Genomic DNA, 27,630 nt, shown 5'->3' with positions numbered 1-27,630 from the left:
TCAGAAACCTGCCCTTTTGGAAATTGATTGCTTGTGGAATAAGGTAGGGTTCCCCTAATGTGGTTCCAGGTTTCTTCATTAAGTCTTTCAGGCAATGTTTTCTCTGTGAGATGATACCCATTAATCTTGGTTAATGATTAATGAATTAGCAGTGGCAATGTCTCACTGTTACTTATACTACACTCTGTGTTGCTTAACATTGATATTTAGTGCTGTGAGAGGGACAGTACAGGGGAGAGATACACATGCTTCAGTGACAGATCAGTCTGTCCTCTTGTGCTTCCTTAGTGCTGCTGGTGTACAGAAACAAAGGGTTTGTGTACAGAGAGAGACACTTTTTTAATCTTCATCTGAAAATCTTCGTTACACTTCCTACCAAAGAAAGCAATTTGCCATCTTGACTGTAGCTGAGTGTTGATATTAACTACTTATTTCACTTTATTGCATGTTAACTTGTTAATTATGTTGGTTTTGTCAGTTAAAGATGATTTGTGTGCTGCTTAAATTTGTTTCAGTGGTCAGTGTCAGAACTGCTTTCCTACTCCCAAATTCAGGTGTTTGACTCTCAGTTTAGTATCAAGATAAGTCTCTAGGATCAGAAAGAGGTACCACATGCCCTACTCTGGTGCCCTGCTTGAATGAGCAGGGAACCAGTGATACAGCAAGGCAATCCTACTGTTAAGTCCTAAGTCTGCTGTTGGCACAAATCTGAGCAGTTGCTTTTCATTAACACTGAATTGCTCTAAGTCAGCTAAGACTTTATCTCTTTCACATTAGTATTATTTATTAACTTTCTTATCTCCACTGCTTTTTCCAGGATTCATGCTGTAGTTTGCCTTAATTTTGCTTTAATCTTCTGTGCTAACAGCTTAATTGGCATAGGTTTCCAGTTCTTAGATGTGGAGACCTTAACCAGATACAGTTGTATTAAGAGGTATACAGATAGAAGCCCCCTAACTGTATTTTTATTGAGTATTTATTAGTATAATGATTACTGCTTCCACAAGAGGCAAAAGATAAACATGCTGTAACTCAGGCACAGAAGAAAAAAACAATTTACAGACATCCTTCCCTGCACCCACCTTTTTCAGAATTAGATGGTAGCTAAGCAAATAGAAAGGGTTTAGCTTCAAGTAAAGAACAGTGATACAAGAAAGTAAGGTAAGGGGTGAGGGAAAAAAATTGTATTATCCCATGGCAGAGCAAATAAGTCTAGATTTGCTAAATAAAAAAGTGGAAGAGCATCACTAGAAATTGTTCAGTTGTAGCAATCAAATAACCATAATTAACCATTTTAGGTGAAAGTGTAAAATGCTCTGAGCTGTCAGATTTAACATTATTCAAACAATAATGTTTGAACCTTAACCCCAGTGAGATTATGAGAAAATAGGATATTCTCCCTCTCTGAAGCAGCATTCGCCCCAGTTACCAGCTACATGGATTTTCTAAACTGTGATGTAACCAGATCTGAACCCAGCCCTGTTGGGGGTGCAGGGGCAGGAAATCAGCAACCACATTGTATTGCATTGGAGTTAATATATACAAGAGTAATTCAGGTATCAGTAACACTTTAGGGTATAACAAAGGACAGACCCAGTGCTAAGACTGCAAGTTATTTGAACAGCCATGTGTTAGAACAAAAGTGCAACTGTAATAAAGAAGCTGAAGTATAAGAACAGAACTTGAGAATCAATAACTTTTGCCTAATTAAAAGATGACCAAACCAGATGTAGTAGCGGAAGCTTGAAAGGATGTTGCTTTCCCTAAATATAACACTATTCATTTGATTTATCCTTAGAAGCAGCACAGGGAAGGCACAGAAAGCAGAACTTGTGATCGTGATTGTCAAAATCAACTGTCCATCAACTGAATACTCAAATCCAGTTTTGTTTCTTTCTTTAATAAGAGCTACAGACAAAATAGAACCTGACGTATTTGAGGTAAGGAAAGCTAAAAAGGCATTAAACATACATAAATTTTGTATAATATTAAGAAAACAAAGTAAGAAACCTTAAGTGACAACAAAAGCAACAGTAATAGCAATCTTCAGGTGAAATGACACAAGTAAAACAGTGTTTATCACATGGAAGTACTTAGTTTAAATTCTTCATCCAGGTTATTTAACCTGGATGTGGACACTTCTCAGGTAAATACATTGATAATTTATTAAGTTGTACTAATGACAACACGATGTCCACATTTTATGCAGCTAAAATGCTTGGACCACTGTTTCCAGACTTCATCCTAAGAAAATCACACTTGCTGATTCTGCTAATACGTTATAGGAGCTGCTAAAGTTTGTAACAGTGAGGCCAGTAGGTATTGTTGACTAAGAACTTTGGACACAGAGCTGAGCAGCACAGCACCGTTTCACATGGTTTTTAACTACACAAGGAATACAAAATCTGGCAGTAGTAGAACACCGCAGACACTAGGCTAGGTCCCTGGAGAGCTGAAGTCAAGTCTCCCACCATCTGTCTGCAGCCTTATTTTGGATTAAAGTCTGCAGTTGCTGCAGCTCCCTGTGTGACACCAATTGACTGTAATGCTTACTGGGTGGCCCAAACTCTGCTCTTGTACCTCAGTCTCCCTCAGAGCAGCCTTACTGCTAGACTGCTTCCTAAGGGTCCTTAGATTTAATCTCTCCTACAGGGCTCTCGTAGGGTTGCACAGCTATTAGAGGTGACAGGGAATTTCTCTTCCTTTATTTGGTGCTATTTCCTTGCAATCACCATTCAGGACAGCAGGTACTACTTAATAAAGTGTCCTTACAGGGACTGCTATGAACTGTCACAGCCTGGGGAGAGTGTGTATACCTTCACAGCCTTTATACAATTATGCCATTAATAAGTTGTTGGGTACTGGTGATGACACCGCTGCTCTATCTGGCTGCATTTACAAGGGAAGTGAGACTGATCAGCTCTTGAAGGGAAGGATGTAGGTGCCCAGCCACTGGGAGATAGGCTGGGCCTAAGAAGTACAAATGGCACAAGACATCTGGTGGTCTAGTGAGGCTTGACTGGCCAGTATTCACTGTTTGCTTTTTATAACTAATTCTGAATTACTGATCTAAAATGCCTAATCTCCTTAGGTATTCTATTATATATCCAGGTCTCTAACCATGAACTCAAAAGTAATGAAATGTTGGGCTTACAGGCATCAACATCCTCTGCTGTCCCTAGCCTTGAATCCTTTTTTGGTGTGAAACTACATGCAGCTTCTATAATACATAGATGCTATCTTGGTATTATCTTTAGTCCTTTCTGAATGAGTAGTGCTGTGTCTTAAGAAGAATTATCAAATAGAAAACAGATTGAAAGTACTAAATGTTCCAGTAGCTGTATTTTACTAGCCGCACCCTCAGAACTAAAAAGCTGAATGTGACGAAATGACATATTTCAATTGGACCTAGCTTCTGTATACATAGTCAGTTTGACATCTCACTCAACTCTGACTAAAATACAAACTAACAAATGTGTAAAAAGATGTCAGAAGTAGGACCAGAACCCAGGTCTGGAGTTTATACCACTGATTCATAAGAACACTTCCTTTGTTCAAGTAAAATAATTCTCTTTACATGGAACCAAAATTATCTGCATAAATTTCCAAGTAATTTGAACTGTGCCATGTCCACATATTCCCATTACAAATCAATAAAAAAAGCACTCTCAACTTTCAAGGCAAAATTCTCATGGTATAATTAGAATCTCTGAAAATGTACAGTAGTGAAGATGTTGACAGCATGTTTTCTGTTCACTAGATTAAAAAGCTTATATCTGCTGTTCTTCAGACATCCTACATGACAAGAGGAAGTAAATAATTAGTGACTAAACAAGACTACCAGACTGCAGCTCTTCTTGTTTTCCAGTGTAACTGCTGAAACATGAAGGTAAACACTGTGTCAGAAAGGGTGGCTTCAAAAGTATGCACCCCATACAAATTGCTAATGAATAGAGGATTTAACTTAGAATTGCTGACTGTTGTGATGGTTGCTGAGACTAGCAGGACGAACTCAGGTGCATGTGTACAGGCAGCATCTGCAGGAGTGTTTCACAGATGCACCACCAGTATTCTCCAAGCCACAATACAGTGCACAGCTGAGACAGTGTGATACAAATATTACATGATTCTGAGTTTGCATTTATTTACAGCAATCTTACAAAGCCTTATGTTTGTAGAAACTGAAATCTACTGCATGAGAATCATGCAGTAAGAGATAGCAGCAAATGCTGTTTACCTTCCATAGATACTCTTTTTCTGTATACTGTTCAGTTGTCTTGGCAGCATCAAAGACGATTCAATGTTAATTAACATTTTATCCTGCTTAGGAGTGAAATGTTCTGGTTTGAGTTTGTAGCTACTTGGACAGAGTAGAAATCTCTTCTGTTTTCATAGCATCAGACAGGAAGCTAAGTTCATTGCACAGTGTCTCATACCTGAAGGCCATCCGGATCTGTGCAACATTTGTCTTTCGAATGTCATTTCCCTCGGGCCCTTCTTTACAGTAATTCACCCCTAAGAATTTCTGCTTTTCCTGTGAATGGGATTAAACATAGGAAGAAGTCAGTTCAACAGCCTGGATTTATTGTATAACTGAGTGTTTGTTAGTTGAACAGCTCCAGTGCAAATGAAAAGAGCAGCTTCAACCAGCTGGCCAGTGAAGTTTATCTCAGAGTCTTAACCAGCTTTAGAGATTTTAAGGCCAAAGTTGTATATATAAAATTACTCAGTAGTACACTCTCTCTGGTTTGCTAAACCCTTTGTGCTAGTGTTCAGACTTCCCTGCTCCGTCTTTGATGTGAGTTCAAAAAGAGGCTTAAATTTCTTTTGTTAGCTCGTTGTTGCACAAGAGCAAAATGAGTAGCTGTCACTAGAAAATATTGGAAGAAACACCAGCTCCTCAAAAGGAATACTTGAAAGAGACATAGAAGAGCAGATGCTCTAAAATAAGTCCTAAAGAAAGCCGTGGATGTATAGAATTTTGAAGTCAAAAGGGAATTTAATCTAACCCGACTGCATATGTAAACCAGAATATTTTCTGTAGTACTCCCAGGCAAAACCAGATCTTGTTTATAATAGCTAGTTTGCTTTTAATCAGTGCAAGACGTGCTGTATAAAATCACTGGTGAAAGAATATCACCCAAATAATTAAAGATTTGGGACAGGAGACAGAAGTGACTATAAACAGGCACCTGGTGTCTCGGCATGTTTTAGGAATTCCAAAACAAAGCTAATGAGAAGACATTTGATGCTAATACTTGGTAAGTGTAAGATTGCCAAGCAGATAGTTTGCAAATGTTTCTGGACAAGAGGATAGGGATGTACACAAATACATACATAAGCACCTAATACTGAATTTTCAGTCTACTGACTTCTCAGTTTCTACTTGCCCTGAAGAGAGATTTGTTTACCTTATCTGACAATCCACTCTGCAGTACGCTGTTTCTTGCTATTTCACACAAGTCACAGGTACTTAGTTTCCACACCTGGGCTGCAATAGCATATTCTTCCATGAGAGCTTCCTGTATCACCAAAGATGTTTAGTATTAAATTATATGTAAATAAGATGTAATGGAGATATGTAGTCATTACTAATTAAGGAATTTCTACATGCTCTGTAAACAGCTGTGAAAAATTAGAGGTTTAGGATTTTAGCATCACAATTACTAATTAATAGAATTGTTGGTTTGGTTGCATTTTTTTTCATATTTCCCCAAATGACTGTTAAGTAATTAATAGGCACTGGGTGTCCAGTGTAAGAAATTGCAGCCTGTATCCAGTTCCTTAGAGGAATGTATTTCAGATTAGATCCCAGGGTATACAAAACACCTTGAAGGTTCTAGTCACAAATATTTAATGAATACCCACATAGATAGCAGGGCAATTTCTCACTTCTGACCTTCCACGCAAGGAGGTTGGGTCTGACTCTAGGGGGTTGTCACAGCTGAGTATCTTCCACACTGTGAGTAACTCCACTTGTGCTGCATTATATCCATGCAGAAAGCCCCCACAGAAACTCTTCTAGAAGAGACATGTGTCATGGTCCAGAAGCAAGCCTGGGTGGAGCACACCAGAGCTCACCTTGTCCTCTGAACACAAATGAGCAATGTACAGGCCACTCTTAAGGCACTGAATGTCTCAAAGTCAGCGTAAACCACAAAATTAGAGCATCAAAATCTGTGCTTTGACCAGGCATTTCTATCCTGCCAGGCCACTCAAGGGCAAGAATCAGTTTCAGTTTGCTGAGCAAACAGCTCATACATCAGCTTCAGAGATTCCACACTGTGGGTTTGTATTGTACTTCCCCAGATTTGTTAGTAAGGAAACTGGACTTTCCTGGCTCTCTAGAGGATTGTTTATGAAGGCTCAAACCTCCCTTCAGCCTCATCCTTCATTCTATACTTCAACAGCCAACACTGGAGAGGCAAAGAGTACAAAAGAAACATAATTAGGAAATCAGACACTTCCTTCTGAAACCTAACAGTGAGTAGTGGACTGAAAATGAGGAAGAATAATGAATGAAGTGACTGAAAGACATGAAACTTTATATATATCCTAGACAATGATATAAACCATCTTTCTGGTCATTCTGAGCCTATGTGGAGCTGTTGCCAAACGGACAGACAAGTGCTCTCTGCAGCTCTTACCTTTGTATAGTGGAACTGCATGGGGTCATCTGTGGAGAGAGAGACATGAAGTCCCTTATGTAGAAATTCCCGTAGTGGGTTTTTTGAGTACTCCAGGAACAGGCTGTTATTACTGAGTGGAGACATAGCAATGGGTATTTGTGCAAGATAATAAAGATATTGGAGGACAGGACTCTGAAAAACAAAGCACAATCAACATTTAATGGTCCTACATGGTAATGAAAACAAGATTTTCTCTTAGATAAAATGGAAGGAGCATTGCAGAGGCAGGACTAAGATAAAAAGCTAGGCTAACTCTAAAATTACATCTTCAGAAAATATTTTGAAGTCTGAATTTTAGATGTTACTAATCTTTATTAAAACAAGTTACATTCTTCAACATGTGTATCATCTTTTCTAAATATGGTGACCAGTAATATGGTAGATTAGTAAATATTGTTACTAAGGACACTGCATGTAATAGTGGCTGCGTACCTTCCCTCAAAACCTGAAAGCCACAGATATGTAAGAACTGCTAAGCAAAAAGTTACTTTCAGAATTGCAGTCCAATAGGTAATTTTTTGAGCAGAAGTAGTTTCAGTTTTTTAGAAGTCCTGTGTTGCTGTTGCAGGTAATATAAATGATCTGTTGTCACCTCATCTTTATTACTATTTTTAGCTTAGCCAATCTGTGAATGTAACAAGGGCTTTTATTGCTGTTAACTGCTGTGCCAGGTTGTTGCACCAGGCTAAGCAAGAGAGAGGAAAGAGAATGCTTTAGTCAAATACAGTCCTCTGTCTGGGTCTAATTTTAGGAATTGCTGGTTCTGAGCATAACATCAGACAGGATTTTAAGTAACATTTTTTTTAGTCCTGTTGGGTACGTTATGAAATAGAATGTTTCTAGCGTTAAGGAGAAAGTTCAACTTAGGAAAGAACGCTACCAAAATTTACAATACACTTAGTGCAAGTCTGCCACCCACTGACCAGTTGTTTTAATTACAAAACGGTGGCCTAGGCATAACTTAATATAATGTTTTTTATTAACTGATATGCCAGGAATTATAATGTTTGTTGTGCCACAAAAAGTTGCATATGAAATATTGCTGTGTTATGCATCTACATTGATTTTCTTGATCAGGTGATCCCAGTTACTGTAGATATAAATAATCAAAATCTTAATGATCTTCTGGGTGAACCTTGAAGTAGAGAGATGCCAGTCAGGGAAAAATGCCTTTGTCCCTGTATATTATAGAGCAGTGTTTCCCGTGATTTCTTCTGGCACCTAAACAAGGGACTAGTAACAAGTCTAAGAATCTTTTTCCATGTATTTGTATCACCGCTTGGAATAGCCAAAACCAAGTGCCACCAAGTCTTTGACATACCTGAACAGCTGATCTTCCCTATAAAGACATAGCTGTAAAATACCGACTTATTTAAGCTACGAAAGTGCAGCTTTTCTTAAGAAATAGGAAGTTCAACTGATCTTATTTGTTTAATAGAATGGGTTGGAAGGGACCTCAAAGATCATCTAGTTCAAATCCCTCTGCTATAGGTCCACTAGACCAACTAGCCCCATCCAGCCTGTCCTTAAACACTTCAAAGGAGGAGGCATCCACTGCTCTGAGCAATGTGTTCCTGCATCTTACCACCCTCATAGTAAGGAATTTCATCCCTACATCTTGTGTAAGTCTACTCTCAGTTTGAAGCCATTGCCCCTTGTCCTGTCACTACATGCCCTTGTAAGAAAGTCCCTCGCCTTCCTTGTAAGCACTCTTTGAAATACTGAGTGGCTGCAATAAGATCTTCCTGGAACCTTCTCTTCCTCAGCCTGAACAACCCCAGCTCTCGCAGACTGTCTTCATAGGATAGGTGTTCCAGTCCTCTGAGCATCTTTGTGGATCTCCTCAGAGCTCACTCAGACAGGTCCATGTTTTACTTATGTCAGGAGCCCTGGAGCTAAACAGCAGGTGAAGTTTCTGATCAAATTGAAGAGTTACTTAAACTTGCTAAGAATATTAATTTTAAGCTGCCCAGATAAAGTCAGTTTGGTGACTGCCATTTGAATCAGTGACTGATGTCCAAGCAGATAATGGTTATATTAGGTCAGCAACCAAGCAATACCTTCTTCAAGAGCAATCCATGAGAAATGTTGTCTGCGGTCAGAAAGGCTGATACAAGGTGTGTGATAGACCCAGCTTCTCCACAGTGAGGTCGGAAGAGAAAAGTACACATGCCTCTTTCCCTGCGGAGATTAAAAGCAAGTCCTGTTAACAAAACCTGCGCTGTTCATCATCTAGCTTGCATATGATTGTTGTTCATGTGGGAATAGTAAGAAAAAAAGTTACACCTTCTCAACACTTTGACATGACATGTAATCAGGCCTACCCCTGGGCTGCTATCAGAAGAGGAATGTCACTCTACCCAGGCCCCTTCCACCACTTGACATTTGTGTCTTATATCTTTCCTTACCCAGTTACACCTCATTTAACAATTATTTACCTACCATGTGATCAGTTATTGAACTGATTTCAGTTGAGTGAAATGGCAGATGGGAATTTAAGTGAACAGATGCAACCTGTGGCTGCATAACTCCCAGATTGAAAATGAGGGAAGAAAGTAAAGCATATTGCCAAGAGCTAGCTAAACTATCTAGTATGATGACAACCTGCCTTCTCACCAGGTTAAGTGTAGCATACACTCTCAGTAGCACAGAGATGATCAAGGAGTGGTAGTTATTACACTAAACTTCATGCTGTAATTTCTAGAACTGTTTTGATCATCCATCTTGAAAATTATGCTGGGTTTTAGCTTCTGATGAACTCTGTTGCCTAGTGTGGAGATACATCCCATAAGTACTTGGAGATGTTCAAAACAAAGAATTTCAACAAAGACTGCTAGAGTAAGGCAGATGTAAGGTATATACTTTGTAATGTTTCTCCTGAAAATGGATGTGAAGATGTATTCCTTACTGACTTTGCTAATACTACAAAAAGTATGTTCTGGTCATGTACCGGCTATGGTGCCTCAGATACTCCATATGTTTAACAGGCTGAAGGGTTTTATGGACTCATTGATGCATCATGTCACTATCTCACTGAGTTGTAAAGAATATTTAATAATTAGGGAGATTTTCAAACAGTAGCAAAATGGTCTTAAGGTAAAAAAAGAAATTACAAGTTCTGACAATCTCTGTCTTTGGAAATGAAAAAAATACAGACTACAGAGAATGTAAAGGAAAGGAAATCGGGAGACAGAATAACTTAGATATCTGCTGTACTGTGTCCTGAAACTAACCATTGTTTGTTGAAGATCTAGGGTAATTTAAGGTTGATGTTTTTATTGCAAATTTTGATTATATAGGACAGTAAAGAAAGAAATGCTTGAGGTAGCATTGGGAGAGAAGAATTTTATAACATTTTGCATGTTAGCTTGGGGAAAACCTGTTAGGATGACAAGTCTGTGTGCCTCCTATAAGAAAGTGTCAAAACATTTTCTGAAAAATAATTAACCAAATCCTTTCCAGTTCAGTGATGACACCATAATGTCGATGGTCATCTTCACTGTGCCACAATTTGAGTCAGTTGTGCAGACCACTCAGTGAGTCAGGAAGCTTTATTGAGCCCCATAACAAAATCTGCTTTTACAGTCATAATCTTATGTTCATAACTCTCTGCATTACCTGCCTAGACATTGGTCTCAAGAGTAGTAAAACTGAATGAGTCAAGGAGCATGCTAAATTAAGGCAGCTAGATGTGCAGTTTATAATTAACAGCAGCAGCCCTTAAACCAGTACTTCAGAACATAATGTTGTATCTCTCAAATTACCAGGAGGTAACAAGCTACTCCAAGGTACATTATATTTGGAAATCCACTATGAATCCAAACAAAGACAAACAAGTCGATTTTGTGGGGTTTCTTTTGTTCCATATGTTCAGGTGTACAGCAGTCACCAAACAAAACCACAAAAGTCTAAAAGGGATATTAATCTGATGACTTTACAAATTCTGAGTATTTCATTTGAAGCCAGTATGTAGTTAATGTTTTCAGAGTAACTCAAGATCCTAAAATGATTCAAAATAGTCTTGCTTCAAGAGATACATGATCTAGACAGTGACCTAGAGCGAGACCAACATTATTGATTTTTCTTTCTGGAAGCTCGTAAAAGAAAAATTACTACTTACTTCCTAAGGTTGTTTAGCAACATGATGTTCACATACATATAATACAAGTAGTAGCTGTATGGGGGATTCTTCTCACTGGTCCAGAGGTCAGGGTTAAGACTCTTGTCAGAGAACATGTGGCCGCTGTGTTTGGATTCATCATCAACACTGTCAAAGCCAGTCACCTGGTGGGAGAAGAGATTCACAGAAATCAAGGGCTTTTAGGGAGCAAACTTTCATGTTACTTCTACTTCATACATAGTACCTAGTCCTTGTTCCACTTTTCCCTCATGCGAGCAGTCCCGCTGCTCTGCCCCGCTACGGCCACGCAGACAGCAGGAATAACGTGTTTTCTCAGAGGAAGTGTCACCTATTTTTTAAATCCTGAGACAAGTAGGAGGCCCAGGTGCCTTCAAACTCCTGTGGGGGGACATAGGCCTGTAAGATTCCCTCAGATCCAGATTGCAGTCCTTTAAATTTATCTGCTTTGTTATTTGAAGAGCATATGAAGGCTGAAAGTTCCTAGGAAGCTGCAGAGTTCTGATCTGGGGCATACTCAGTTGTCTCTTTTTATCACACCCCAGCAGCTACATCCTCACCTCTTTCCTGAGAATCTATCCAGTGCTTCCCTTCAGTTGCTAGTCCCAGAGACCAGCTCAAAGTATGATTTTCCTTCTACACAGGAACATGTGAATTTTTTTTGGCAATCTTTATAGAAATGATTATTGAGAGGACAAATAAACAGACGTTGAGCCATTTCAGAGGAAATAAACAGCAACTATTTACAACAGGACCTTACCCAGGCTTTTAGTCAATTGTATATCATGGCTTGAAAACAATGCAAGTAATCTGTGGAGAAGGAAGTTTTTTTAGTGTCTGGAAACAGCTGTGGACAAATAAATTTTAAGAGTAGGAGGGGATTGGTTTCCTGAGAAACAGAAAGTCTAAGCACACTTACGTATTTCAGGAAAAGGTGCAATTCTTTGTGGTCTTTGGGATTGATTGTTGCTTCAAACAAAGGTACAAATATATTCTCCAACATCTTCCCAAAACTAGGCAGAATATTTTTTGATCTAAATATATCACTGAAAAGGAAAAATATATGTACAGTTAAAACCATTCTTTACTCAGCTTGTGTTTTTCATCTAACTTCCATATTTGTTAGGTGGGTTTCAGTTTTGTTTGTTTGTTTGTGTATGTGCAACAGCTTCAGTCCCACCAGGATTCAGAAATTCGAAGTTTATGTTAGGGTAGAGATTGTCTTTGTGCCCCGTTTCCTGCACTGCCTGGCATTCTGCTTCATCCAGGCTCTGGTGAAGCTCTCAAGTGCTCCAAAAATAGATACAGTATGCAGGGGTAGATGATTGTCTCAAGACAGTGACCCCTTTCCCTTACAGCAACCCAAGTACTAATAGAGGAGATAAGGAATTACACCTCAAGAAATAATTCTGGTTTTGAAGTTGTAAAGTTGTGACTGTGCCAATTTAGGCTAAAATGTTCTGCTTTAGTGAGCCTCTCAGAAAAGAGGGACAGTACTTGAGTGTGTGAGAGTACTTTCTTAAAGGCAGGACTTTATGAAAGCATTGACTCTGCTATATATGCAAGAAATGGCTACTTAAGGAATTGAAGAAGATACTTTCTCTCTAATGAGAGACACACTTTGGGGGTTATAAGCAACCATGACAGCTCTTTTTCCTACTCGTATTCCAGCTATGCAATTTCAAAACACGAAGCTCAGCTCCTAAGGCTGACAAAATTATCATGTGAGACTGTATTTACAATATATAGCACTGGAAATAAAGAACCATTTAGTGAAATCCCGAAGGCTGCTTAAAAACTAAGAAAAACTAATACTGACTTAAGTTTGCAAATCAACAATCTGGGTTGTATTTTCCAGTTCACTCATTTAGTCACTGATTTTGAGGAAGCCTGATAACAGTTTCAGAGAGCATTTTCTACCCCTTGTGGAATAAAAAAGTAGCTTAATTCCACCCTGTTGTAATTTCTGGGTTTAGTATCTTCAGACTTATAAATAATTCTCAGTAGTTTTGAATAGCTTCATAAAAAGGTAGATTCAAACCCCACCTCCTCTTCCAAACTCAGACTGACAGAAAAACTGCAGCAATGGTAAAGAATAAATTTCCCAGGGTGCTGCTTAGAATTAGACCTACAGGTCAGCTCATAAACCATCTAAAAAATAGCAGAAATTAAAATACTGGCATGATCTTCAACTCTTAAAATTACCAAAAGCTCCTGATTACTTACTAGATTCTGGGAACCTGAATGATCCAGCGCATATTAGGGGAATAAACTTTATGCTTAATGAACCATTTTGCCAAGTTCAGCCATTCATCTGGAGACCGCCCATAAATGGATAAGCGAGGTTCTGTGTACTGGTACTTACTCTCTTCTAGTTCACGAGCTACTTCCTATGGAGCAATAAATATATGTGCTTTAATATCACACTGAAGATCATTTATAGCTAGTAATGTATTTATCACTGTATCTTCCTCAGACCACACATTGCTCCACTGCCACTCTTGAAAGAGAAAGGAAATCACTTGTCTATTAACTAAATATTCTACTAGCAACCTATCTTAATTATCATGTGAAAATAACTAACTGTAACCCCTAGATTTAGAGGACAAATTCTTGTGCAGTTATTACATTGGTAGACATGTGCTTCAAGTTGTTGAATCAAAATTACAGTATTTAGACTGTAGTAAGTGACTACATAAAATATGCAGACAACAGACAGTCTTTCTCAGAATACATGGTAGTAAGTAATGTTAAGGCTATTAATTTTAGACAAGCACTTATACAGATCTAAGAGGAAACTACTAATTCTTATACTGTAAAAAAAAAATTTTTGAAGCTTGTGCAGATACAGATTTAAGCAGAGGTGCTTCCCTAGTTCCCTAGCTGTTTCACTGGCAGCTACCGCTAACCAACTACCTCCTAACAAAATATTGTGCCAGTGAATTGACCCTTGGCTGCCCTCCATTTGTTTGAAACTACACAGAACGCTGCTTTAAACTCACATACAGGTTACGTGGATGAATTTCTAATTCATAAAACTGTTTGGAAAGCAGCAGTGGCTGAATTAGCAGAGGCCTTTCTCCAATTAATTGCTAAAGCAAGCACAAGAGTTGGAATCTCTTACTCACAGTGTTAGCTCTAGGTATTATTATATGACTGTAAATCTTTTTTAAATATTCATTTCTCGACAGCTGGGAAAGTTTGAAACTTACTTACCTTGACCATACGTGCAAAATATTCACCACCAATATAGTTCTCAGTTTTCAAATACAAGTCCCTCAGCTCACTGGCACCAACTGGATTGTACTTGGAATTGAATTTGTCAAATCGATGAAATGTTTGACGACCCTGAAGGAGGTGGGGGGGATCAAATAAACATGGGTTTAAGCATACACAATAGTTTATAAATTAAATTACCTAGCAATAAAAGACACAGAAAAAAAAAGCCAATGTTAACCTACTTCAAACATGCCAAGTAATGCATGAAGTCAAATTCTGATGTAGTAAGTTAGCATGCAAGAACTGTAGAAACCAGAATTCTACGTTTAGAAAACATAGCTTTTTCTTGTTTATTTTGTCATTTTAATAGACTTACTGCATGGACATCTAAAGAGTCTACAGTGAGGTCATAAGGATCCATATGAAGGCTTTCAAAAACTTGCTTTAAAGTAATCTTCTTGCCTTTTTTCTCTGCAACAATCCTGTCAGGCTCCGTTTGATATGTGTGCTTAATAAACCTCAATAAGTGTTTCTGATTCATGCAAGCAGCGGCATGGATATGAGTATCAACCTGCAATCAAAAGGTTGATCATGCTTATCATCTTAAATTATCAACGCATCTACAATCACTGACAAGGACTAAAACCTTCTAAAATATTCCCTAAGTACCAAATAGATTAGTGCCTAAGCAAGTCAAAATGTTTCAGAACCCTGAGATTTTTGAGTTTGGAGGAATTATTCAAAAAGCAGAACTATAAATAAAATAGCCTTCAAGTAATAGTTTCCTATGTAAATAAGAACATACACAACATGTAAATACATTATAAGTGCCAGTCACAGAGCTTGGGTTCACATTAAATTCAACAGTTCCTTAAAGAACACTCTTATCCTTTAATAGCCATTGATTTAATCCATGAATCAATGGCATCTTTGTAGTTACAACCATCCTCTCTGGCTAAAAGAACCTGACATAGAATTCTCAACCATTTCCAAAAGCATAATTAATTTTTCTACTTCAACCACATGAAACATCTTAGGTAGAGAGAACTGCAAAATGTCTATGTGAGAGATACTGGCACTGTTTTTTCCAAGTTTAATTATAATACAGCAACTCATAATGCTGACAGATTTTTGCATTTCTGCACATACTACAGGAAGTGCAAGCTTCACAGAAGGGCTGAGAATAATCTTTCAAGAGTTTTTTAAAACGCTCCCCCCCCACCTTTTTTTTTAGTTGACAAGAACCCAATGTTTTCCACAGACATGTTTTTCTTCTGCTCAGCTTTCACTGCTGTTGGAGCAGCCTATATTAGAACACAATCCAAACAAGCAATTGATGAGATCTGGAAGGTTGTTTGCTGATTGAAGTATGGGCAATTTCTTAGGTGTCTCCAGCAAACCCATTGTGGTTCCTTGTTTCTGTCAGTTAGTGAAATGTCTTATCTGAACATAGCATGGAGTAAGTACCTTGTCCAGGAGTACTCAAGAAAACTGTCAAGTTAGGAGTTGTGTCTGTGCCACTTGAGGCCTGCTTGAGTGCATTAGGTAACAGAATCTCACATCCATATGCTTAACAGATAAAATTCATTAGAAATTTATGTGAAATTCATTAGAATTTACCTAACTATCCATCTGCTTCTAGGCTTGTGATAGACAGGGATACGTTCAGCAAACACTTCTGTTTAGCCGATTTTATGTTTGACAGTTTATTAACACAGTGGTAGCAAACATTCAGTAAGCAGCACACTGGACACTGTAGGGGAAAAGTCAAAAGGATTTTTCCATGTACTAGTGCCAACCAAAACACAATAAGAAAGATTAAAACCCCCTGAAGTTACCTCTTCCAGTTACACAGAGAAACAGTGCAAAATGGACCTGAAGTGGTTAAAACCACCATCAACAAGAAGTGCTTTGAGAAGAAATGTCACCAAACAGAAGCATTATCTCTGCAATAACTTACTCTTAAGGAAAGGGAAACAAATGATGGAGCATAACATTGCTGCTTCTGTACTTTGAGTAGAATACAGCTCCCTTGGGTGTGAATATGCCAGGAAATTAAATCAGCTCCTTGATTCCCCTACCTGTCTCCTAATTACATCCCAGTGTACCTCAGAGGCAGATAAGAACATAGCCCAAATTAGAATCTTTTTACTTAATATTTCACAGATATTTTTACTGGATACTGACAGAGGCATGAACCCTCAGTTCAGTTTCTGCAGGAAGTAGTCTTTTTCTCCTAACATATATTTAAACACTTACTTTCAATATGAAGTGGGGTTTTTTACCCAAACTCTGTATGACTGTTCCTACTACAGACAGCCTGGTGTATCTAACTACATCAGAAGAGAAAAATGCCCTTGACTGTCTTTAAGTGAATTAAAATTCATTAAATCTCCATGTGGATATTTTGATTCATAATCCAAGTGAATTTGTTTTTAACTCTCTTTCACTTGTTTAAAGCAATCTACATACAATTAAGTCCTTTTGATCCTGTATAAGTAAACATGTGAGTTTAGCATAATCCACTTGAAACACTTACATTTGAATTTATATATATATATTCTTAAAATCATGTAATTCAGTTGAGTGGTAAGCAGACACCACTTCAGGCCTACCATCCACACCACAGACAAGAAAAGCAAAATTGCTGGAACTCCTCCTAGAAACAGTGTTATGCCTTTACTCCTTTTCACACTTACCTTTCTGACATTATAAAAGTCTCGGTGAGGATTACTCTTTAGTTCTTTAAATTCCGACATTTCATTTAACATCTCATGTAAACTGAATTTAGATTCTAAAAAGTTAAGCCTCCGATGACAATATGTTTTTCTGCAAATCAACAAACATAAAAATTGACCATGACTTAAAACTACATCTATTTCAAGTTCAGAAGCAACTTAGAAGTTTTCACAGCAAAAATAAATTTCATTAAGACCAATACAAATCTGTTCTTCCTATCCTACTGGCTAATAAATATGTAAGTCAATATCCAGTATGATTTCAGAGCAAAGCTATTAGTGAAACCTCAAATAGAATTCTACATAACTGTATTATGTCCTTTAAGTTATCCAAGTACAGTTCTCACTATCTGTGCATAAACTGAAGTTTAGTAACGATGACCAGAGAAATCATGAAACTTGCTACTGCTCTGAAACTATGCCTCCAGTGGAGCAGGTTACCTCACATATGACAGAAACAACCTGTAATCCAGATTTACTTACTGTGGAAAAAAAGATATTTTCCCCAAAGTTGATTAGCTGTTTCAATGTGAATTTAAGAAGCCAAAGTAAGATCAAATGTACTTCCAGTTTTTATGCCTTAAATCCTACTTCTTTTGTGCACAGATACTTTTTTCCCCAAATAATTTATTGTGCTTTTCTTAGAAAAAAACATGGGGCTTTGTCCCTGCTTGCCTACTCCTGTCTTAACTTTCATCTCCTGTTACATTTTTTGTTCTATTTTTAGCCAATGGCATGTTTTTTCTCTTCACCATCTGACAATTCTTACTGCATCTACAATATTTTTGTAGCACTCTTCATGTAATAGCCTTATTTTTTCTGCTTTATTGTTGACAATCTCTCCCCAGTGGGACACAAATCCCATTATGGATTTGAAAGTCTGATTCAAATATGGTCTCACTGTACCTGATGCTAATCAAGACCCATCTTCCCCCTTCAGAAAGTCTTTGTCAGATTCTGCTGTTATTTGAGTCTTCAAGACTCAAAAGTAAGGGTGATATTTCACCAATTTAAGAACAGCAACGATTAAGAAACAATGGATTCTTGCTCTCCAAGCAGCCCCCTATTTGATAGACGTAGGAATGCAATGACCTTATGCAACAGGATTACTGAAACGACTTTTTACTTTTGGTATTCATCTGAGTGTGACTCTGCCTGCAAGAGCTTCATCTGAAGAAGTGAAAGGAACAGATGATTCCTACTATGTTTAGAAAGGTGCTGAGCATTCCATAACACACTGAAACTGGAAGGCATTTACTTATTGCATACTATAAACAAGCATGCTCAAGGTAGCTTTGATTTGGAGCAGGAGTGCTGATAACTCTGTTGGAAGTGCAGTTCAAAACGTGATGAGGGAACAGGATAGTTCCATTCAACACATCTGCTTTGCCACTACCAATATGCAAGGAGACAGATTACGCTGCAGATATCAGACACAAACTTAAAGGGGAAATAATGCATCAGGTGTGACTAACTTGTCACATTGTAAGTTATTTCTCCAAGGCAGAACAACTAGGAGTGCAGTGCTGACATTACAAATTCAGGACAACTGTCCAGGTTTGTGCTCTGTTCCATCCCAGGGTGGATTCATTTCCTTCCCTGGTGTTTAAGCTGTGAGAAGCCTTGGTGTTTCCAGTCCTCAGCTGCAAAGTAAATTTAAGAACTGGATGCACATGTTTTCATTATGCACTGGGCAAGGACATTGCTTTGCCGTGAGTGTGTCAGTGACTATGCCAGAATGCTGTATTTCTGGTTTTCAGAGACTTCCCAGGAGTTTGGTGGTTCTGGGAAAAAACAAAATAAAAAAGATGAGGCTCAAGTTTCAATTCATATGCCTCCAGAATTTTGGGTCAGTTTTGACTGGAATGGGAACATTTGGCTAATTTTTTTTTTTTTTGCTTTTCAGTTAACTGCTTCTCGTTTTGCTGTGGTTGATGCAAAGAAACTAAAGAAATTAAATATAACTGGGTGTAGAGGAGGAAGGGATTGGGGAGTGTTCCCTTTTAAGTCTTTCCACGATGCATTAATACATGAGAATGGCCAAACAAAACATAATTGCAGAATAAGTATGTTGAGGAATTAAATATCACCAAAAAATAGAAGTATTAAAGGTAATCAGCAGGCTGAAGGGGCAGATAAGGAAGAAACATACGTTGGACCATCTGCAATTAGAGCAAGAACATGGCTCAGGTCAAGGGTATAGGTCTCCAGGTCAGGATATGGAAGGCTGTGAGGCTCGTTGAGTTCCATCATTTCTTTGTTATCATAAACAAAGGGAATGCCACCTTTTATCTTGATAATATAATCCAAATTGTCTGGAGCATCATTGAGATTGTAAGGATCTTCATTTTCTTCTGGAGGTGAATGGAAATCTGGAAATAAATTTACATGACATTTAGAAGTAATAGCTTACACAAAAGAAAATAATTACAAAGAGGATTTTCTGCTTCTTTAATTTTTCATTTCTAGCATCGTAATACTTTCAGTAAAATCATATTTTCAGTTACCATAAAAGATCTGTTGTACAACACAGCTTTATTCTGTCAGGCTCTAATTGCATTTCCTCTCTCAGCTAAAGACCTACCTTAATTGAAATATTATTAGAGTTCTCTGAAATAATGTACAAATAGATTTAATAGTATCCTTTATTAATGTATGATGGCACAATTTTAAAAATCAGTTTCCAGAAGTGTTTAGATTAGGATGGTTGAAAGTACAGCTGAAAACTTTGAGCAATAAAGCAGTTGTTGACGTCATGCACGCTTCTCACCTTCTGACTCACTGTAGTAATTTTGGAAGTTGTGCTTAAGCACAGAGTGGTGTGGCTGTGCTCATAATGAAACATCAGGAAAGAACTGGCTGTGCCTTGCTGCTTCACTTGTGCCCTTCCCACAACTCAGTGGGCTGGAGTAGTGCTTGCACACTAGGACTGTTTCCTCTTTCTTTCACTCATTACTGAATATACTTGACTCATGGAAAAGCAGGAAATAATCAGAAACTTAGTGCTTCTCACTCTGACCAAGGCTATGATTGGTTTGCAGGTATTCTGAGAGTTTGCTTGGTTTTATGTTTTCATTGGTTTCATTTGTTGTTTGTTTGTTCACTGGTTGCATTTGACTTTTTTTGTAGTTTAGGAGGGAATGTTGCTTTTCATTTATTTTAAATGCCTAACTGTAGAATCCAGAGATAGTACAATACACTTTTAGTTTTCCCTTTGGTCTTCTGTTCATGATTGAAATCTTAAAGTACCAGAAGCACAGCTGAGATTTGGTCAGTACACTTTTGTAATCCCTTTCCTTTTTTTTTTTTTCTGTGAATCAGGTAGACACTTCTGTCAGGTTCAGCTTGTGGGAACATTCAAACATGATCACTCAAGCTACTGAATGATTGGCACTTCTTGTACAGGGTCTTAAAAATGCAAGTAGCATAAAATAATTCAACTACATTTATGTTAACTGAACAGCATTCTTGGCTACAGTCTTATCACTGAGATTTCTGCTTTCGCCTGTTCAGTTAAGACAAGGCAGTAAAGTAATTAACCAGTTCTTTTATTCACCTAGAGCATCTGAATACCATTCTTATCTCTAATTCTCATTAAGATATTGTGCAATAAGATTTTACTGTTTATGTGACTAAGTTTGAAACCACAACTGTAAAACAATTATTAATGTAGTAACAGCTTGGAAATAGCTCTCTGGCAGCTGTTCTAAAAATATCTTTCCTGTCAAATATTCAATATACTGCCCTCTTTACATTTTTGTTGCCTAACAAACACTTGAAAACATGTTAATTCACCCTCTTCCAAGCACTGTGCTACATGGTTATTGATTTAAAACGTCACTTCATGGTTGAGAATACATTGCCAACAATATGGATACATACACAGTGGCACATCTGTGCAGACTGAAGATTGCCTCTCACAGACTAATCCAAAAACTATCAATGCAGTTTAACATATCAAAGTTTAACCCATCTGAATGACAAATGTAATTTGTGATATATATAGTGGAGAATATATTCAACTTAATAAGCCTTGCTGAGAGATCAGTTTACCAACTCAGGCAGAATGTCCAAAAAGTATGACTGTACTTCCAGTCTTGACCTAGTAAGTGTACTATGCCTATGAAATTACTGACTTGGGACTTGCTAATTGGCCTATCTGTATTGTCCTGACATTTACAATGTAGATGAGCTCCTAAGCCTTTTCATTTCAGCTTACTTTTGACAGCTTTGAAGTTTCAGATTAGACACAGAATTTATAACTGAGGTCCATGAGTGATTTTCCACCAGTTACTAACAGAATAAATTTCAGTGGCGAAGACATCAGAAGAGATCATCACCCAAAAAAAACCAAAATCTAACTTTTACCTTTACTGAAGCAGTGCATAGGTTTAACTGTATTTTAAAATGAGGAACAAGGCTATTCACCTGGATACACTTCATCTTCAACCTTCCATTTTTCATTTTGCATGCTACACAAGTACTGAGATGTTATTCTTGGGAAACGATGGTAGGCAAGACGTGAATACTTCTCTCGAATGAGAAGAGCTTTCACCAGGCTCTTGGCAGCTTGTTCATAATCATCAACTGTAACCTGAAAGGAAAGCCTAGATAAATACTGACAAAAATAAACCCACAGTTGTAGCATCAAACTGAATCCTCAGCAGTAACAAGGAGATTGAATTTCCAGAAGTGTAAGTGTGTGGCTTGACAATAAAGCTCACACCCAACATGTCAGGAAGCCAGTGGCTTGAAACAGAGTCCAAATACAATGTGCAAAACACACCTTTTTTTTCTTTCATATTAACATTATTTTCATTTATTTAATGCCTGAGCACATGTTTATCTACTCAATTTATTTTTTATAATAAAATGTCTAAAATTACCTGACCTTGACTTTAACTGTTTTACAATTCATTGTGTTCACAAAGTAATTTACAGGTTGTTTCTGAGAGCCTTAGTATACTGGCATTTTATACTTTATATACAGTAGTTGCTTCTGGTTGGTGTTTTCTCCCTGCCCCTAAATGTAGAAAAGAGGAAAAGAAAAAAAAAACCAAAAAGGAAAACAAAGTTTCTTACCCCTGCACAGTAGTCTCCACTAATAGAAACCCTCTGAAACTCAGGTACATCATATGGCACTTGGACTGGCAGAAAAGCACTTGGAAGAACTGGCGTTGCAGGAGACAGAACAGGGTTGGCTGATGGTGACTTCCATTCCTGAGATGGAATTTGTAATGACAGAGACTGGGATCTAATCATCTTGAAACTTTTCTTCCTACGAATTCATGGTATAAAGCATAAAATAAGCTATAGCATAACAGATTAAATGTAGTTGGAAAAAATAAATCACCTCTTAAGAAATTTTACAAATGAAATCTCTTGTGCCACAGGAAGAATACTGTCCACAAAACATTTGTGGTTTTAGCTGCCTTTTTTTTTGGTTGTTGATGTTTCACATGATGTATGCTACATACAATTACATTCACCCCCCACAATACAATATGCCATAATTTATAATCACTCTAAGATGACCTAAGATTGGTTTTGTTTCACTTCTTACAGGTTCAGTTTCAGCAAGACACAGTACAGAAGGTAAATGTGTTCACAGTGCTTACTTGAGTAGGACTTGGTCCACAGAGACTGATGATACCAGATTTCATAAAGTATCAGACAGAAACAAGTGAACATTATATACATTGTTTTCAGTTATTGTGCTATTACAAAGGCTTCTTCCCAAAACATGCAGGATTTGAAAACTCATCTAATTGTCACACAAGAGTATGTGTCAAAATTTCATGTATTGTCAGTCAGTTAAACTTGTAAGAAAAAGATGAGCACACAGTTATTCCTTAGGCAGTATTGGTTGGCAGAGTAATAACATATCTTGACTTTGTTATGCTTCCCCCTTGAGGGCACTTATAATGGCTAACCCCCTAGATTTAAAAGCTTTTGCCCTTTCTTATAGCAGAACTGTGAGAGACTTGTATCTTATAGATGAATCAGCTAAAGTTAATGCTGTATTTTCCAGTGAAGTAACTGTAATACATCTAGTGAAGAGGCACAGTTTGACAGAACATAAAAGATGATTTCCCTAATTAAAACATGAAACTTTATAGCTTAGGGGGAAAAGATACAGCAAACAGTAGTTTGAATGAAAGCATCTGTTTTTGCCTTCTGTGCTTATTTATGTCTGTGAGCACACCAAATGGGAAACCCTTTCACTTGCACAATTCAAAACCAGAAGTCTCAGCCTGTATCACCTGCATGTCATATTTTAATGAAAATGACTTGTCTCTCTTCTGTTCCAGGGACATGATGCCCAGCATTGTCTAACTGATTGTCGGCAGCTGACCAGGTACTGAACTTACCTATTTTTCTCTAAGGCTTCTTGCTTTCCTGCTTTTCAAAGTCTATTCACATCCACACCATTTAGTGTCAGACTGCTTCTGAGTTCCCAGAACTTTAGAACAGGATAGCCAGTCCACTGAAATTAAGACACTGGAACAGCCTGACAGAGTAAGGCTGCCTCTCTCATGACAGAAAATCATAAACCAAATCAAATCTAGTTTAATGAGTAAAACAAAAGTGGAGTGTACTTTATTTTAATTGTCTTTATAAAACTCAGACTGTGCACTTTCTTGGCTGATAATAGTTAGATTTTTCTCTCTGTGAGGGAAAGAAACCTGTGAATAACCTCATTATGCCAGTACCACTATTCACCTTCTCCCTTGATGTTAAATGTCAAGTCTTTGCTTTCATCTTTTTTTTTTCCACGGAGACTAAAAGAAATATCATACTGTTCTCATTTCTGCTGTGTTGAAATTTTCCATTTCTCTGAATGAAGCTAGAATAAAGTGAAGGGATGGGGGCACAACATCTGACTTTTTACATTAAAGAGTTTTAGAGTTCTGTTCACTTCTACCCAGCTATATTGCTTCTTAAACTCATGTAAACAATATCTGTACTATTTTTGGATACTCAGCTGAAACAATGTCCCCCATCCCTACATCTTATGCATAGTATGGAAGGACATTACACAAGTGCACTTGGTACCTGCTGTTGACTTTTCTCCTGAAGTAGGAGATAGAATGTTGTTTGCAAGATGTTTCAATCTTAACTCAAACTTTTAGAAAACAATATTCCGTTAAGCAAACTACCAATGAACAAACCTTTTGGTCGATTCCACGGACTGTTGTTCTGCCAGTTCCTTCTGCAGTTCCCTTTCCTTGGCCTCTTTCTGCCCAATCGGGCAGTCTTCAGGCACAGTGAATAGTGACAAGGCATCTTTGCTGTCTTCTTCTCGGAGAACTTTAGCAAATACCTTCTCTGCTAGAAGTCGCACATGCTCGTCAACCTCAGAGATATTCAGCTTTGGAAACTGTCTGGGCATCTCGGCTAGTAAGGAAGATAGTTGACAAAGTTATAACTACAAGAATACAAAAAGATGCGAGAGACTAGGGGTGGTATAACTATCAAAAGTAGGAGCTGGGAGCAAAAGCAGTATAAAGTAAAACAGCTACAGAGAATTTAAACTGGTATGCAGTACACAAGAACCATAGGTATCCATTAAGCATCTTTACTTGTGGAGCCATGCCAATTTGTGAATGAGGAACTTCATGATATACTCATGAAAATTCCTTTGAGATGTGGTTCTTAGACATTGTCTAAGAATTGTGATTCCTTAGACATTTGTCAATGGATTCTGCTTACTTGCATAGTCATGCAATACTTTATACTGCAAATAATAGCCTGTCAGCTGTAGGGACTTGCAGAGCTTGGAAAGCACATTCATGCAGCTGCCTCCCTTCTTCCATGCTCAGAGACATCAAACCAATTTTAGAGACAAGCAAATTAGAAAAGAGTGTTACCTATTTCTACCTCACCCTATTCTGTCTACACAGATGCTACAGAGCTGCTGTGAAGTAAAATGGTTGCACAGTAGAAGTATAATATGGTCTAGTTAACTTAGTGTCTTTTTATTATGTAAATTTGTTTTCATGTCCTGCCTTTGAATTGTATGTGGGAAGCCCACAGTAGGTAGACTTTAATTTCTATGTGTCAGAAATATTAATTTTCTTTTTTAAAAAAGGGCTTTATATTTACAGTTATTTAAGTAGCCTCTCAGCACAAAATACTTCCATTCTGGTTTAGTAGCACTACTGAAAATGCCATTTTTAGTGTTTCTTCTGTAGTTTCATGGCTTTGCATAAATTTCGTTCTCAAACAAACAAAAATACTAATATTGACATATCTGTTAGTATTCTGGAGAGGAAAAAATACAGTGCTTGTAAGCTACTGACCAGCATTATTTATTGTGTAAAGCTTTTTGAATGCCTTCAGTATGATGGAGTTTGAAACAAATAAGATTAAATTCTTATTACCCAAGTTAAATATAGCAATGAACATGTCACAACAAATGGATCCAAGCAGTGACAGCATGTGAAGTCCAGGTCCAAAACTGGCATTTCAGAATCCATTTTAGTTACAAAAATGCTAGCGTGTTTTATAGGACAGTATTCAATTAAAGAACAATGTATGCTGTAAGTCAGCATGGAGCACGGCTGATTTAATCACTCCTAGCATAACTTATCAGGGCCCTTGTTAAAGTATTTCTGCACGCATGCTGCAAGTTTCACATGTTGATACATGATCCTTTTGATATGTGATCCTCTTGTTTTCAGCCTAAAAGATTCTAATTAATGTCTGCCTGTTTCCACAGTTACTTTGAGAACACTTTTGCTTTTATTCTAAGAGCAAATAAAACATCAAAGTGTGCCAAGGGACATGCTGGACCACAGCACATTAATTTAGTGATCACCTACACTATTTTGCATGTATATTTTCCAAGAACAAGTTTACAGCCCAGGAGAAAAATGTGACTGGTTTTAAAGAACTAGGGATCTGACCCTTTGCAGTTCTTCTGCCTGGGGAGTATGTTTTGCAATTAGTACCAAGTCTTCAAAAAAAATCTAGTATAACTACGTAAAAATGCAGAAATACACATTTAGCTGAGTAACTTGATGACAATGCAGTATGAGGTGTAAGAAACAACCAAACTTAGATTCAGTTTCTCAATTTCACCCCTCAATGAAGTCATGGGAGTCTTTCTGATGACCTCAATGAGCACATTTGTCAGCAACAGTAACTGCCATATGTACAGTTGCCAGCAACAAGGGCCTTCTGGGCTCTTCAGCCAGGCAAGAGCAGTCTGGATAGTTACTCAACTATAGTAGCAGTGCTAGAAACAGTTGCAAAATGTGGACTAATAAAGTTTCTTCTGCTGCTAAATCAGCGCTTAAAGTATTTTTCAGTACTAGGACAGGGCAAAAAAAGGTTGTATATTTATCAATGGCTAAGTATTTTCCCAGTATAAATGAACTCAGATAACTGAGATCAGAAACAGCATCAAATGAGAAAGCATACTGTGTTGTAAATTACTGCAATGAGAGAGCAAAGAGTCAGAACCTATAGAGACAAGCAAGATCCTCTTACGAGGCCAAAGGTTTTTTTCTTTCTTGTGGAACCTGATCTCGTATTCTCTGCTCAAGCAAATAAAAGACCAAAGCACAAAACGCCTTGAAAGATAGGTTCACCCTCATCATTGCTAGCCTGCGTCCCTGAAATTAGTTTAATAAACGTGAAATAGTTGTGAGGCACTTCATGCAATATTCATGCAAGCTGAGCCATCCTGAACTGGAAGAAAGATGAGGATCTTCTATCCATTATCCTCCTACAAAAGTGTTGTCCTTTATCCAAGGTGAGCGACAGCTAGATATGTGAAGAGGACGGGGAGGGGGCACGAATGTCGTCCTGCCACCACCAGATGTGCTTTTTCCAACCATCGCTCTCACAGAAAAGCTCCTTTGATTACTCTAGCTCTGCACCTTGGCGGAAGAAAGCTATTTCTCCGGAAACGTGCCACATATGAGCTGCTGGAACGACGATTTAAGCAGCAGCTACTGATCAGTAATTTAGCGAGCCTGACAACATGCCAAGAAAACACCGGCCGCCGGCTCCGAGCCGCCGCAGGCGTTCAGCCGGCAGCGCGGCAGCCGCATCCCGGCGCCGCGAGCAGGTGGGGCAGGGCTGGGCCCAGCACCCGCGGCAGGAGCCACAGACGCGGCCGCCTGCACTCCGTCCCCGCCGGGGCGGCGGCCAAGGTCACCACCACTCTGGGCCAGCCCGGCACGGTGCTGTCGCCTGCCTCGGGACTTACCTAGCGCCCCAGGGAAAGCCATGCTAGGGCAGGGCCGGGCCCCGCCACCGGCACTCTCGCCGGCTGGAAGGGCTCTGTCAGAAGCCGCCGGTGGAGGCGGCGAGGGAAGGGAGGAGCCGCCCCCACCAGATGCCACCGCTTTCCTCTGCCGCATTCACCCGCCAGACAGCCGCCCCGGTACCGCAGTGCCGCGCCGCCCTTTCCCCGGCCCTTTATGGCCGCCGCGAGCCCCGGGCGGGGGTGACAGCTCGCCGCGCCCCCAGCCCAGTCTAGACGGCCAGCCGCCTCCTGGGCGGCAGCATCGCGGGGCGGCTCCGCAGCAGGTGGGGTCGGGGGCAGGAGGTAGGAGGGCGACGGGAGTGGGGTGCAGCCCAAGACGGGCAAGGCGCCAGCAGCAGGGGCGAGCGCTGCCTCAGTGTCCGGCGGGGCGAGGGGAGGCTGCCCCGCCCGCTGCGCCCCGCCCCGGCGCGGGGGGCCGTTGGCAGCGGTGCCGACGGGGCGGGGCGCGGCGCGTGCCCGGTCCGTACCTCGCTGAGGGGGCTCCCGCGCGGGGCGGCGCGGCCGTGGCAGGCGCTGTCCGGGGCCGCTCCTCCCGCGGCTGCACCTGCGGCGACAAGAGCGGAGGAG

At 39.1% G+C, this 27,630-nt stretch overlaps 1 protein-coding gene across 4 annotated transcripts in view; it reads right to left on the bottom strand.

Moving 5' to 3' along the window:
* Nucleotides 1-949: 949 nt before the first annotated feature.
* Nucleotides 950-27,630, bottom strand: part of AMPD3 (adenosine monophosphate deaminase 3) — a 36,708-nt gene continuing 10,027 nt past the window's right edge. Inside the window, exons 1-15 of one of the 4 annotated variants that reach the window (XM_064163736.1) lie at nt 27,531-27,604; nt 23,957-24,182; nt 21,867-22,062; nt 21,213-21,378; nt 18,937-19,156; nt 16,746-16,875; nt 14,423-14,617; nt 14,044-14,175; nt 13,054-13,217; nt 11,747-11,873; nt 10,810-10,973; nt 8,750-8,870; nt 6,648-6,821; nt 5,412-5,522; nt 950-4,534 (exon numbers count right to left, since the gene is read on the bottom strand). In XM_064163736.1, coding sequence (XP_064019806.1) covers nt 4,358-4,534; nt 5,412-5,522; nt 6,648-6,821; nt 8,750-8,870; nt 10,810-10,973; nt 11,747-11,873; nt 13,054-13,217; nt 14,044-14,175; nt 14,423-14,617; nt 16,746-16,875; nt 18,937-19,156; nt 21,213-21,378; nt 21,867-22,062; nt 23,957-24,177 — 2,298 coding nt within the window. In that variant the 5' untranslated portion in view covers nt 24,178-24,182; nt 27,531-27,604 and the 3' untranslated portion in view covers nt 950-4,357. The other 3 variants (XM_064163732.1, XM_064163733.1, XM_064163734.1) reach the window with 3 other exon arrangements.

The sequence above is a fragment of the Pogoniulus pusillus genome, chromosome 24 (genome assembly GCF_015220805.1).
Source record: "Pogoniulus pusillus isolate bPogPus1 chromosome 24, bPogPus1.pri, whole genome shotgun sequence".
In the NCBI taxonomy this organism is placed as follows: domain Eukaryota; kingdom Metazoa; phylum Chordata; class Aves; order Piciformes; family Lybiidae; genus Pogoniulus; species Pogoniulus pusillus.
This window is presented reverse-complemented; position numbering and strand designations above follow the sequence as displayed.